We start from the raw sequence: 15,179 nt of genomic DNA, 5'->3' as shown, positions 1-15,179 counted from the left end.
GTGGTCTCTAGACCATTTCTCTACAGCCATAAATTAATTAGGACCAACCATCTTAATGAAAATGCAAGGGTTCAAAACCCACAGTGTTTCTTTATCTGAAGTACAAGAACAATTTGCACTTATAGTCACTGTGACAGCATACTCTTAAGGTGTTACATGTACTTGAAAATACACCAGTATCTGGGTTGCACAAGTCTTGCCTACACAATTGTACCTACATGTACAGATGACAAACTCCTGCACCATGTTATGGACCTCAGGACCTTTTCATTCTCTGGATCTGAACAGCAAAACACATGATATAAAAGCCATATCACAACTAGTACTTGAAGCTAAACTCAAATCCTTACATATTCAAACCACTGTTTGAGCAGTTGTAAATTAGTATTTGCTTGTTCAATAGCTTACTGCAACATTTTGGATGAGATCTTTCAGTACAAAATGCTGATTTTGTTCATTATAAAACAAGACCATTATAAAACAAGACCATGACCTCTTACTTCATCTTGTACTGAACTTTTGCTTAACTTCAGCAAAACTTAGATAACAGCCACTTTTGCTTCCGTAGTCTCTCTGATAAATAAATACACTCCTTTGAAAAAACTTCACTCCAAGTTCATCTTGGTTCTCCTCTTAAAAAAAAGGGTGTATTTTTTCTTCATGACCTCTTTCTTAGAAAAGACAGATAGATTGTGTGCAGAGTTTATTACAAGATCGATCAAGATAATTGAGGTGTAATTTTCTCAGCTATTTCTGTGATCATTTTTAAAGGCAGAGATTATTATGTTTTTCTTTCACCCATCTGGGAAAGCACGCTGTGTTCTCATATAATATGAACATTTCAGCAAGGATGTGAGGCCATCTTTTTGGATGCAGCTAATAGCTCTGTCATTAGGCCATGCTCTCCCGAGACTTCATTTTTCTTATTAATAACTGTCAACACTATCTCTTTTTCAGAAACAACCAACCACACCTAAGTCTTCTCTTCCTCTCTGGCACAACAAGAGCCAATATTAAGTCCAAAACGTGGCTACGGTTGTGAAGATCCTTCAAGATTCACTTTCCTCTTATGAAAATCTCCATAGACAATCCTTTTTCTGTAGCACACTTTTTATTTTTTAAGAATTATTATTGAATATTTATGTGAAGAAAAAAAAAAAAGCTTCCTTTTTTTTTAAAGGTCACCTCAAAATTAAACTCCCAGTCCCATAGCTTTGCTGGAGTGCCCATACACAAAATTATCTTCTCTTTTATGCCAATTTTCCAGTGCCATAATTTAAGTGAATTACTCTTAATTGCATTTAACCTTCCAGAGAACAAGATCCTGACTGTCTGCTTTGTTATTTTTCACTCAGTCCTTTTTTTCCCCCTGTGCTATTCTGTTTCAAGTAACTGTGATATCAATTACCACAAGAACCATTCCTGTTCTGAAATAGTTTTTTTGATCTAGTATTAAATAATTTTCCAGATCTGTGACGATTACACTCTGTTTCACTGTGATCACTTATATTTCAATTTATTTAAATAACCAGTTTTCTACCCAGAACTTTTCTATCAGTAAGCTGCAGTCCTTAATGCTTGAAAAGGTTAAGACTTCAAGTCAATTTTTTGCCTCTGATTACCATTAAGGTAAACCCAAGACATCAAATAGGTTAACAACACATGCATGAGTGTATATTATCGTGTATTTAGTTTGTATCAGTGGTTTGACCCTTAATTTGTTGTTTTTCTAGACTTTGCAGTGATGAAACATTCCTACTGGATTTAAACTAGTGATTTCCAAGTTTATTTGTGACATCTAAGCAGATATAAGCTTTAGTGTCCATAGCATATCTAAGCATTTGTATCCACATTTAACATTCTTGTTTATATATATACAGAACCTTTGATGCACCTTGTGCACCAAATCCAGCCATTTTATATACATAAGCAAGTATAGCTGCTTGCTCTGCATTTGACTTAGAATGATAATATTAATAAATTATAGTGCTCCACCTTACTCATTAACAAGTTTTTTTATTTCAACTACCAAAAATAAGGCATTCGAACTAAATTGTTTTGTGAAACTGAAAAACAAAATCAAAATAAACAGCAAGCTTTGAAAATTTGGATATTAATGGTGACTCTTAGTTAAGCAACACTTTTTTAGGACTTTCAAAATCTCTTAAAATAAACCTCAAATTATTCACTACCTATCTACAAAGTTCGGAGCACTTCACAATTTTAGAATCATAGAATCATAGAATAGTTAGGGTTGGAAAGGACCTTAAGATCATCAAGTTCCAACCCCCCTGACATGGGCAGGGACACCTTGCTCTAAACCGTGTCACCCAAGGCCTCGTCCAACCTGGCCTTGAACACTGCCAGTGATGGACCATTCACAACCTCCCTGGGCAACCCATTCCAGTGCCTCACCACCCTAACAGGAAAGAATTTCCTCCTTATATCCAATCTAAACTTCCCCTGTTTAAGTTTTAACCCATTACCCCTTGTCCTATCAGTACAAGGATAGGAAGAGTCCCTCCCCAGCATCCCTATAGGCCCTCTTCAGATACTGGAAGGCTGCTATGAGGTCTCCATGCAGCCTTCTCTTCTCCAGGCTGAACAGACCCAACTTTCTCAGCCTGTCTTCATACAGGAGGTGCTCCAGTCCCCTGATCATCCTCGTGGCCCTCCTCTGGACTTGCTCCAACAGTTCCATGTCCTTTTTATGTTGAGGATACCAGAACTGCACACAATACTCCAAGTGAGGTCTCACGAGAGCAGAGTGAAGGGGCAGGATCACCTCCTTCGACCTGATGATCACGCTCCTTTTGATGCAGCCCAGGATACCCAAGAGTTTGCCTGTTCTGACTGGCAGCAAAACAAATATGATGGGTGACCTGTTTAAGGCAACTGTCCAAGCCCAATTACGTTACATTTTCATAGTATTAACACAGTTGAAAACACTATAGCTGTTGCATTAACAAAAGTGCATGGGAATATCTCCAAAGCAGATGGCAACTAGAACATCACAAAAGCATGTAGATTCCCGAGCCAATTTATATAGCAAACCAGCATCTATTATGGAGCAAAGGGAAGAATAATTAGCATATTCAAATGTTCAGAACTTCCTGGCATCACATGGTTTATGCTAAAGACCATGAAAAACAATTACTCCTATGTAATACTGGCTTTCATTTGGACAGGACTAACTTACAGCAGGGTTGATTCAACTGACTAATTTCCTTTGAATCTGAAAGAATCCATTTGAAAATACTGGCTAAATTTTGCATAACAGAAAACTGAAATACAGACAAGGATCTTCTTAATTCAAAAGCTTAAGTATTTTAGTGTCAGTTCTTTTAAAGCAATATGGTTCTCATGTCATTAATGTATCAAATTTTACTGTAATTTACAGGTAAATCCCTAGCTGCCTTTTCTATTGTTTCTAAAAACACTGATTATGCTACTTGCATGCTTCACATTTTCTGAAAATATAACTGTTTCATTTTCAATATAATTCTGTATTAATTGACTCAGGATGGAGTCATCCAGTTATCCACAGGTGGCCCATTTTTGCAGTCTTCACATAAGAATTCAGATATGTAATGGACCAGTGTAGCAAACCCAGAAAAAGATACTTGCACCCTCAAAGCCCAATTAAACAAAATAGTAAAGACCAACTGTAGTTTTTATCCTTATCACATAGGAAACAAAATATTATCATTATTTATTGATTGAACTTATGAACTTATTATCAGTCATTTCTTATCAGAAATATGTCTTTTGGAACATATTTCAATTTAGAAAAATAAAAAATAATAAATGCATATATGGTAGTCACTCTGCATATTGGTTTTATATTCATTCATAAATTTATATGTAGGAAAATGTATCTATATATACTGCATGAACTAGATGATCTTAAAGGTCCCTTCTAACCCAACCCATTCTGTGATTCTGTATCTGGTTTATTATGAAAAAGATACACCAATGTTTTATCTTCAGGCAATGCGAACATTATCTTAAAAGCCTAGTGTACAGTATTGCATAGTTCAGCTTATCTCAATATTATATATCTGTGTATAGACATGTTGGATGCACTGTTTTGGAAGAATCTGTGCACCACACTAAAATAATTTAAGAAATAGCACATTCAATTTAAAGAAACAGGGTTTCCATTAATCCACTATCTGAAAGCAGAAGCATGTATCTTTAGGACATGCTCTGATTTCCAGTCTTCCAAAGATCTTGGTGGTTGGTCTTGTCAAACAGTCACAACATTGTACTGGAAATGTGAACAAGGTCCTAATTTTCCCAAACGAAATGGTATAAATTTAGGTCAATATAAACCTGTCAGAATTATCCCTCTATAAGTTTCACACCAGGGTGTGGTGCTGCACAACTGAGCTAATAAGTGCTGGAAAATTAAAGATGATGCTTTATGGCACTCTGTAAATTGGCACCAAAAAAAACCCAAAATGCTTGCACCTACGCCCCAGTTTTCACAAATAAATGCCAAAACATGGAAGCCATACAAAGTCCCACTAGTATGAAAACAGGGCAACAGGTCTGTCAGGGAGGTCTGTATTATACATTTCCGGTGTTGGCATAACTTTTTATCTGCTCAGGCTCAGAAGGGGCAAATTAACCAAAACCAGCATGAACAAAGGTACATTCTATATACAGATTAAAAAAGCAATTTCTGCCACTTTCATGTTCAAATACAGGGTTGTGAGTCCAAAAGTCTCTCTCTTTGGGTTCAACCAGAGGGAGTTACTTCACACTGACAGTAATGCAACCAAAACCAGACTTCAGCATTAAGCAAGCAAAGTCAGGTTTTGTTGTGGCTGTATAAAGTCTTATACTGTATAAAGACTGTATAAAGTCTGAATAAAAAAAAAAAAAAGAGTAATATGAGTAAATATGAGTAATATGAGTAAAGCCCTATTTCAGAGTTCCAGTTTATACTGGCAAAGTACTATACATTGACATGAGATGCTTTGGATGGATGGATAGCACTTCTGTGGAGAAAACAAGAGAGCTTTCTAGCACATATCTGTCATCTCAGAGCGTGATTATGTTTAACACACCCAGTTCAAGTACACATGAAAGCAGAAAGGGGCAGCACAGATCTGGGCACACTCATTTATGAACTCTAGTGCAGTAATGTCACCACAGCATTCCTATTAATTTCAAGAATTATTAATTCATAAATCAGAACTTTAAAAAATAGTTTAAATTATGAGTTTTAAATAGGAATCTTAATTTTTTTTCGTGTATGTCAGGATTTTAAGGTTCATGTTTTTGCACATTTTTCCACAGTTCACAGTGCTTGTGTCCTTATTCAGTAACATACATGCAAGAACACTGGTCCTCAAGAGAAATACCAAAACACAATGAAATCCCAGGGTATAACAAAATTGCCAGATACACAGTTTAAATTGACAAAGGACCCTTCATTCCAGGCCCAGAAATTTTACTGAAGACTGTAACAATATTGTGGTCCCATTACCAACATCTTCCCACAAGGAAACCTCCAATGGAGCTAAAACTTCCCACAGCACTTCAGACTTCCCAAAAAAGTCCTGAAGTCAGGGTTCTACAGCCAAGGTGAGTTCACTGCCCAGGGTGAGCATCTTCGAAATAATGTCTGATAGACAAAGCAGATCTGCCAGCAATTATCAAATCAATGTAAAACCAGTCATACCAGTTAGCAGCTGCTTCTCTAATCAGCAATGTATTAAATAAAAGGCATACAGCACCAGTCCTCATATTAATAGAAAGCATCTTTGCTATTTACTGAGAATACTGCTAATGTAGTTTTGGTAAGCCCTGAACACATCTGCAAGATTCCTCAGGTGATTCTAACTCAGGAACACCCCCACTCCAGATACCAGCAGGCTGTAAGCTGAACGAGTTGGGCCAAGGATCTTGCCTGGGAGATGCCTGCAGATGCAGCAGCTGAATGGACATCCAAATGACTCAGAAGCAGCAAACACACTGCAGAGAACAAGGAGAAGAAACACACAGGCACCAGTAGTGTAGCCAAGCCTGCATTTGTTTTGGCACAGTGTTGGCTAGCTGCAGGCTCATGAAGGGAACTGCCTCCTGTTGTCCCTGGGACTGTGCCCTCATTTGTTTCTAAACAAATAGGATGGCATGCAGTAAATAGCTGGCTCCTGTTAGAAAAATTATCTCACAAGACCCTAAATACCAATTATCTCTTGGGCCAAAAAGAACATGATTTGTTTATTTATTACTTGTTTACCTTGCTGTGGTAACTAGAAACATCGGGCCCAGATCTCTTTTTGCCAGACAGTATTCAGATGCAGAACACAACTTGCTTTTCTCTTTGTGAACTGATTTCCCCCACCTAACTCCATGGTTAATCATACCTGTGATGCACAACTGTATGGACGTAGCCTAGCCAGGGTCCTTATTTTTCTAAGAGAGCTCAGTATCAAAATATATTTCCAGCTGGACAGAAAAATGAGTTTCAAAATTTACATATTTTGACTGTTGATAATTTGCCAAAAAAATGTTAAATTTTTAATAAAAAAAAAAAAAAGGATGGAAATATATTTGTCATTTGGCTTGGTGAGGGTACGAATAGTTTATCGTGATAAGTAGACTCCTAGGTTGTGCACCTGAATAACAATCCCTATGGCACTTCCTACCTCTACTGTGGCAGTTGTGCAGAGGACTCTTTAAAATAACTTTTTAGAATAAACTATGCCAACATGTACACTAGAAGACCTAAAACAATACCCATGCCATATAAATTCCATGTCAAAGCATTGCCCCTGATTCCCAGTGAATGAAACCACCTGCAAATTTGAGGACAGTTATTTTTGTCAGATCACAGTAACTGGCATAATGGTCTTAAAATTATTGGACAGACCTCTCAGCCTGTAAAAAACTGGGAAAAGGGTAGGAGTCAAAAGGAATGCACAAAAGAGGCGAAGAAATTCGGCATTTAATTTTAACACCTTTAATAATGAAGAAAGCAAGTATAAGATAACTATCTCTCAAGCAGTAAAGACTACATATTAATGATGTGATCTTATATAGTGATGATAAGGACACAATACTGAAAAGAATTAAAAGGGGTGTGTGGAAAGATCCAAATACTTGGTATTTATACTTCCATACCAAAATCACTGCTCTTGCCAAAATCACCTAAATGTAAAGATAATCAACTAGATATCAGTTATACTTCTTTGTAACCATTGATGAAGCATTTGTGGGTTAATTCACTTACCAAAATATCCTAATAACTGTACAATATCTACCAGCTATTTTTCACTGGGGGGTTCAAGAACTTTAGTTCTTCACGTATAGTTACAGCAATGTTTCTGGATATTTTATATGTATGCATGCTGTACATAAAATACACTCTGCAACATACTGTTTTCAGCTAAAGTTAATTTTAAAGTGCAAAGCCATTTTAAATGAGAAAAATATCAAAATGGTTGCAAGTAAATTAAACTCTTCTGGTTTCTTCTGAATAGCATCAGTGTGAGAGAACAGAGAGCACTGTGAGCAAAATCCCATCCTAAGGAACAGAACACAGCTCACACTCAACATTTACTTTCTTTAGAAAAGTTAAATATGGTCACATATTTACATGTTGATATTTATTTAGCAATTAAGTCAAAATTTGATCCATTTATTTCATTAAGCCTAGAGAAAAAAAAATAAAAAGAGAAGCAATTGCAACCAAATATGTTTTTAAGGGTGTGGGGGGACATTTTATTGACCCTATGAAATGTAATAAATTCTTTTTGGAGATGTTACACGTCAGCAGTGAAAGACTTGTAGAACACCATAAGCATCAGAACTTAAGCATACGTTAGATTAACAAAATTTGCAAGCTATTTTCATATTGCCTGTAATTTCCTACAGTTATTAACATACTGTTAATTCATTCAGGATAGTTCTTTCACTTAGTAAGGCTAGGTGTTAGCAGCAGCTATGATTTTCATGGTTTCCATCGGTTACATCTGCACTTCATAAGTTTGGCCTGGGAAAATAGTTATAACCCTTTTCTAGCACGTTCCCTTCTTCCCCTCCTTCAGGCAGAAGGCAAAACTGGCAGGGAAGGGGACTTTTCCTGCCTCTAATTAATAACAGAAAACTCCCCAAAATGACAAAATGATTTTGTGGCCATTTCTGAGCACTTGATACAGACCAGTTAGATGTTTAGATGTTTGTGGGTTTTTTGCTTTGTTTGGTTTGGGGTTTTTTTTTTTTAGTCATTAAATTACAATTTTTGATATCATTAACATTCAATACAATTAATATACTTTAAAACACCCCAAGAAAAGATGTTCCTCTGGTATAAATAACAAGTTATTACTGTAGATCTGTTGTCTTCATGTGAGTCAGTTCTCTTCCATTTATGTTTGTTCAGAGCTCCTATTTTCTCGCTAGTTTCTTTAGTTGGCTATTTTCTCTTTAACTTTTTTAAAATACAGGTCTTCTCCCTGAAGCCCTGGAGTCCTCTCCACTTACGGAAAATATAGATAGCCCTTTGCTTGCTTTTTAATGGAAAAGAATGAATAAATCTTATGCCTTTCTGTTTCTCTTTAAAAAAAAAACAACATACAAACTACTCTAAATTTAGAGTACTATTTTTGTATGGCTTGATGTTTTATCCTTTGTTTTGTTCCTGGCATCAAGCTTTATTTGTTGGCACAAAGAAATCTTGTACCTCCAAGCTTGTAACTCAGAGGCAAGGAATGACAACCCATTAGCTTTAAAAAGGCTTAATCTTGGTTTGTTGCCATAACTGTGCAGGAAAGATTGTCCAAAGACACACACAACTATTGTACCTTTGTTCAATCACCCTTCATATCAAATAGCTCTCAAAAACTACAATGCTCGTTAAAGATGGCAAAATAAATAATTACAAATAAATATAATTGAGTGAATACTGCCTATAGTAATGATTGAACTTTCCTGCCAAGCTAATTTATTTTAAAAAGGACCTTGACGTGTCAATTACCACAATTATGTTTGTATACTGCAAGTCAGCTGGAAGGTTTCTCTCTGCTAATAGGCACTGGCAATACCGACTTGTTCATGGTGGCGCTACTTTGCTGAGATCTTGTGTTCTTGAATCAGGCAACTAACACTGCAGAAAATTTTAGATGAATCTTCTGTTCTTCTCCACCATGCAATTTTCTCATTTCCCCAAATACCGGATTTATTTTTTTTTCCTTCTATTTACTTCCTGGACCTGCTGCAGAATGCTTGTAGATATATTAAAAAGACAGATGACACCCGTTCTGAAGGGGCATTATATATAACATGCCATTTGTCAGTGCACGTTTAAGTGGGGCTCTAGGATTTCATGGCCTAAATATGTAGGAAAATAGTAGTCAGGACAGTAACTTAAACAGAAATATAAGCACAGCATGCTCTTCATATTACACACACACTGATGTTTCATCTACTTAACCCAGAGGCCATTCTGAAGGTAATAACAAGCTACCTCAAGAGGCTAAGGTTTCATTACATTTTTAAAGACTAGCAGGTGTGCCCCTATGGCTTGCCAAAATCCTTCTTCATGATGAACTGCAAAACTAATCTGTAAACTTGCTGCTCACCCCCTGGGTCGTACTGCACCTGCCTAGTGAAACAGCAATAGCAGGGTTTATGCCTGGTCATCCTTATTCCACTGCCACAGATCTCAAAGCACCCAGCCAGGTGGTTAATCTACACATCACTAGGGAAAGAAGTAAGTCTTATGACATCGGGTATATATAGGTTACCGAAAATGCAAAAGCTGCTACCCTTATGCCCCTACATCATACCAAGAGCATCACAGTTGTGCTCAGACATGGATTAATAGCAGACAAGCTTTCAAATGTCTATTAGGCTTTTTTAATACCGGCCTTTGCAGGCTTTCTGCAGTGCCTCGGAGGAGCCATCAGAGCCACCTGCCTCCCCTCAGTTCTCTTGTCAGCCAAGCCTTCACTCTTGAAAGTATGCACCTGACAAGGCTGAAGCCTAAATCGCTTTTCCAAACGCATTCAGCATGAAAGGGGTAACTCACCGATTTGCCTGCTATATAGCGTTTCTAAATACGTGCTCTGTACATAGGCTTTGGTAAGGGAAAGCACTGTTAGAAGTCAGAACTTCGACGCTCTGGGACCGGACGCTCAGCCCCCCCCGAGACACAGACAGCGCTCAGGCCCGGCGCTGGTCCACCCGGCTGCGGAGCGCTGTGCGCCGGCGCGGTAGGCCACGCTACCAGAGGAGGAGGAGAACACTGGGCATGGCGGCGCCTGCAGCGCTGCAGAGGAGCGTGGTGTCCCCCGCGGGCAGGCACACCGCCTCCCTCATCTTCCTGCACGGCTCAGGTGGCTGCTTTGTACCCCTTCTCTCCCCTGAAACCATGCGGCGGGGCTGGGGCGCGGGGCAGGGGGCTCGTTGGGCGCAGGGGGGGGGGGCAGTTTGCCGCCTCTTGCTGCGCTGTGTGGGGAGCGGGACAGGAGCAGGGTCGGGCTCTTCGGTCCGCGGTGGCCATGTGCTGCGTGCGGGGCAGCGGGACGGGTCGTGGCTGGGAAGCGACGAGAAGCGGTGTGAGGTGTCTTGATCCCTGCGGGTCTCCGTTCCCTGGGATCAGAGCAGCGCTGGCCTAGAAAGACAAATGCGCTGTGGGTAAAGTAGTTTGCGTGTGCTCGGCCGGGTGTAGCGGCTGGGTCTCCCCGCCCTAAGCGGGGTCCTTGGAGTGTGTTTAGGGATGGTGCTGTTACACACCGGCATGGTTTGCTTCACCGCGACGGCAAATGCTTTCCAGAAGATAGTTGCTTAATTGCTTCACTCTGTGCGTAACTCCGTGCAAAGTGTGACTTTCATAATTAAGGTGAATCTTAGTGCTTTTGGGGTCAGATTGAGAGTAGTGCCAGCTTTTAAAAGCCACTGTTTATAGACTGACTTCTGTCTTTCATAAGCCGTGTCCGAGCTGGGTTCATGGACACCACCTGCAGAGTGTAGTGAGTTACCTGTGTCAGTGACCAGGCTGTAGGCAGGCCTGCAGTGCGTGTGTTTTGTTTCTTGTTTGTTTCTTAGACGTTTTCTAACCTGCTAAATCACAAAAACAAAGTCCATGTGACTTAACAAACCAACCAACCCAAACAACAATAAAACAGTAATCACAGGCCTTTACTAGATCAGGGCCTGAGGAATCTCTTTTCTTGAGCTGTCCATGTACATATGGCAACATGTTCAACACTTTCAGTGGCTTTCAGTTTTACTTTTGGCTGATGCTTCTTTTTAGCTGAACAAAGATGTAACGGCTTATTAAATTAGCTTCATTTTTATAAGCTAATAATTTCATTTTCTATCTGTTTAATTTTGCTTTTTTCAAATTCTCAGTTAGAGAATGAAAGTGGAAGAGAGGTGGCAAGATGCTTTCAGCCCTCTTGTTAAGGCTAGTGCTTTAATGCTTGTGGAAATAATTTCCCCTCGTGTTGGAGGAGTAAGGGAAGATTATGGTTAGAGTTTAATTCCACATGTGGTTAAAGTACCCTACAATTTTTCATTTTTTATATTATTTCCTTCATAATGTTTGCAGTAGGGAAGCATGAGGGTACTTTTATTTGGTTTTGTTTAGTAGTTCAGCAGAATAGAATCTTAAACAGAAGCAGCCACAGTGCCATTGCTGTGGGCTGGCCTGTAAACCTGCTGTACAGTGCTTGTGATGGAAAGTGGCAGTCAAACGGCATGAATCCATTTTGTTCATAATGATTGCTCCAGACAAATTATAACAAGTGGAGAATATAAATGCAAAAGTGATATAAAAAAAATTAGGAGATTCGTAGTCAGTACTGCACATCAGATTTAGGTGGAAGATCCATTTGGTAGCTCAGCAGGGAAGGCAAGTTGACATAACAGAGGTATAATAATGTTTTTAGACTTAGGTTTACAACTTCACATGCTGTAACATGCATAGAATCATTCAGGTTGGGAAGGACCTTTGAGATCATAAAGTCCAGCTGGTCACCTAACACTGCCAAGTCCACCACTAAACCATGCCACTGAGCACATCTACATGTCTCAAATACCTCCAGGGTAGTAACTTGACCACTTCCCTGTGCAGCCTATTCCGATGCTTGACAGCCCTTTCAGTGAGACACCTCTTCCACTCTACATGTTGCATGTTGTTAAATTTAAACTTAACACAGAAAGAAAATTGGAAATTCAAGCTGTATTTTAAAGGAAAATAATTTGTTTTATTTGGGAGGGAGAGAGGAGGTTAATATTGCTGCCGTAAGTTTATAAACAGACTCAAGGCAGAGTTCTCTGTGCATTGTTTTCTTGTTTTCAGTGCTCATAAGAACATATAATGCCAAAATCAAAGAATGGCCTGAAAGACATATCTTTCAGAAGGTTATTGGGTTTTGTTTGGTGCCAGTTTTTTCTTTCTCCTTCCTCTCCAAATTCTGTTCTGTACAAATCAAAATGCATTACCTCTGCAGGCAGGTGCTTGCAGCAGTTGCAGAACATTAGGATCATTCGGACTCTTGGCATAAGGTCATAGTTAAGTTTTCCCTCAGTAAGTTTTCCATTAACTTTTCATGGACAAACTAGCTTCATTAACTGTAAGGGTTTCTCCTGATCTTGGCGAAGCTTAAGAAGTGTGAATGAATAGTAAAAGATGTGTCCTGCACTGTTAGGGAGTTTGTAAAGGCCTAAGTAAGTCCCAATTCTGTAAGCATTCAGATACTGCTTAAACTGATGCCTACCTGAGAGTTGGTCCTGTGAAAGTATTTGCGAAGCCTAGACTTTTGCTTTCTAGCTGAAAAAAGAGGAGTGTGTAAGGAAAACAATGTTTATTCAAGCCTCCTTAAGAGATATTCATAAATTAGGTGACAGCAACTGTGAGTAAACCCTTGCATGTCAAGCGTGTCTACTTGTAAGAGGTGTGTTTGGACTTCAGACCATATACGCATATAAGTGAAGTGCTGGTGGGAATGTGTTTTGAAGCATCCAGGTTAAAGATGAAGCTTTGATGTTCCTGTTTAAGGTAGCACAGAATAAGATTTGTGTCAGTTTTATGACCCTATTATCTATTTGTTACTTGGAATATATCTTAAGGAGAAAATGGTTACACTGTTTGTGCTTAAGAGTTAAAATGCTGGGTTTGGATCTTTCTTGCCTTCTGTTTTAATTCTGAAGATGCATTAATTGTATTTGTAAATAAAGATCACTGAATTTTGTTCTAGTGCTAAAGCAAAACAGGTCTTTTTCCATTGGGGAGTTATTGTAACAACAAACTGATGTATTTATGGGGTATTGTTCAAATGAAACCATGTAACATGGCAGTAAACCTGGCTCAGGGCAGTGATATTTTTTTTCTTGTGGTTTGGCCATTTTAGTAGGATGAATTCTGAAGTCAAACTGATCACTTTGAGATGATAGAAAATATCATTAACTCAGATTAGCAGTTTGAGTTGATGAGAATGAAGTCCTGTGGTGATGTCTAATTCGAGGTGTGTGTGAGCATGCTGTTCAGAAGGGTGGCAGTGAAATTATAGTTGAAGATAACATGATGCAAAGGCAAGCTCTAGAAACTGTCTAATGTATATGTGTATAGTTTTCTTTTAAAGGAGCATACGCTGTCTGCATTAGCAGTTCAGTCTGCAGGGTTTTGGCTGTAGGTGGAGTTGATAAGACTAGGTAAAAACACATTGAGAGCCAAATATTGACTAGCTTTCAAACAGAACCATGGAATTAAAGTTTTAAAGGAGTCTGACAGATGTTTTAATGTGAACTCTTAAGCACTTCTGCAAAATATTATGTTTGACTGACAGTTGCCTTAAATTGTGTGTAATATTAGCATAATTAAAAGTGAAGATTCTTTTTATTGCTCTTGACTAGGTTTTGAAGTGGGTTAACATAAAATTCTGTAGTAAAAATAATTTCTAAGGGGAGCAGCAGGTTTCTTTTAAGATCATCAGTATTTATCACTGTTACCAGGAAATAAGGTAAGTTGGAAGTAAGAGGGAAGGCCTTGTGCTTGATTAGGATATACTTAAGTAAACTATTAAACTTATGCTGTGGGATCTCTTAAGTAGTCTATTTCTATGAATTTTTGAGTTGGTCTTCCCTAGAAAGGGGATTAAAGTTATTCTACAAAGTTTTTTTTTTAGCATTTTGGAGGATTAACTTTGTGATTTAGAAATTGAGTAAATCTGGTCTAAACATATTTGACATTGTATAGCTTTCTTTCCAAATGCACAGTATAATTCTTGCACTCTTCTGTGTGATACAGGTGATACTGGCCAGGGAGCAAGAGCATGGATAAAACAAATTTTGAATCAAGACATGGCTTTCCAACATATAAAAGTAATTTACCCAACGGCTCCTGCCAGGTATTGTTTAATATATTTTAACTGCAGGGTTAAATTACTTCATTCCAGTACTGTAAAATATGCTTGTGAATATTAGTGCAGGCTGTTGTAGCACTTCGTTCTTCTTTCTCATATATATATACACCTTTTGGCAAAACTGGAGCTCAGTAGTGTATTGCTGCCCAGGCACTGATTTTTATTATTTTTTTTTTTTTTTCAGTGTTAAGACTCTACATGGTTCAAAGAAGTAACAGTCTCTAATTCAGATATTACCCTCACAGTATCTTTCTATCTCCTTGCGATAAATAGAAGAAGATACTCCAGTGTGTGTTATAATGGTATTACAGGGCCATGTTCTGGATCACAATCCTACCTATATTAACTCTCAGAAATTAACCACTAAAATATGCTGTTGTATTTAATGCCAGGTTTCTTGGTAGGTTTCACATCCTATTTGCCTACTGTTTGCCAGTAGGATGGGAAAGATCTTCAGCTGCTGGAGAAAGGACTGGCAGTTTAAAATTACACATTTCTTCTAGTTTCAGTCCTGACTCAACTGTTTCGAAGAGAATTGAGTTCAACATTTGCTGTAGGCACAGCTCTCACTGACCTTGTCTGTTAAGTGATAGATCAGAAATAAAAGTACCGACTGTTGGGAATTTGAAAGTTAATGAGGTCAAACCTGAAGGCTAAAAGTTGGGCACCTACCTCTCTATTTAGCTACCTAAAGACATGGCCTTAAATTTCAGTGATGTTTTGTGTTTCTTAATATAGTCTTATTTCTAAGGTGTCTCTGGCTCTTAAGTTAGAAAAGTGCTTCCTTGAAATTTA

At 38.4% G+C, this 15,179-nt stretch overlaps 1 protein-coding gene across 2 annotated transcripts in view; it reads left to right on the top strand.

Annotated features, from left to right (window-relative positions):
- The first annotated feature begins 10,248 nt into the window (after positions 1 to 10,248).
- LYPLAL1 (lysophospholipase like 1) overlaps positions 10,249 to 15,179 on the top strand; it is a 28,099-nt gene continuing 23,168 nt past the window's right edge. The window contains exons 1-2 of one of the 2 annotated variants that reach the window (XM_061365333.1): positions 10,249 to 10,352; positions 14,270 to 14,369. In XM_061365333.1, the coding sequence (XP_061221317.1) occupies positions 10,268 to 10,352; positions 14,270 to 14,369 (185 nt within the window). In that variant the 5' untranslated portion in view covers positions 10,249 to 10,267. Of the gene's footprint in view, positions 10,353 to 12,811; positions 12,918 to 14,269; positions 14,370 to 15,179 lie in introns of those variants that run through there. The other variant, XM_061365343.1, reaches the window with a different exon arrangement.

Source organism: Neopsephotus bourkii, unplaced genomic scaffold (genome assembly GCF_033783945.1).
Source record: "Neopsephotus bourkii isolate Nb327-2 ecotype Australia unplaced genomic scaffold, CSIRO-AGI_Nbou_v1 NB_114, whole genome shotgun sequence".
Taxonomy (NCBI): Eukaryota; Metazoa; Chordata; class Aves; order Psittaciformes; family Psittacidae; genus Neopsephotus; species Neopsephotus bourkii.
The sequence above is the reverse complement of the archived record's forward strand: the minus strand, read 5'-3'. Positions and strand labels throughout refer to the sequence as shown.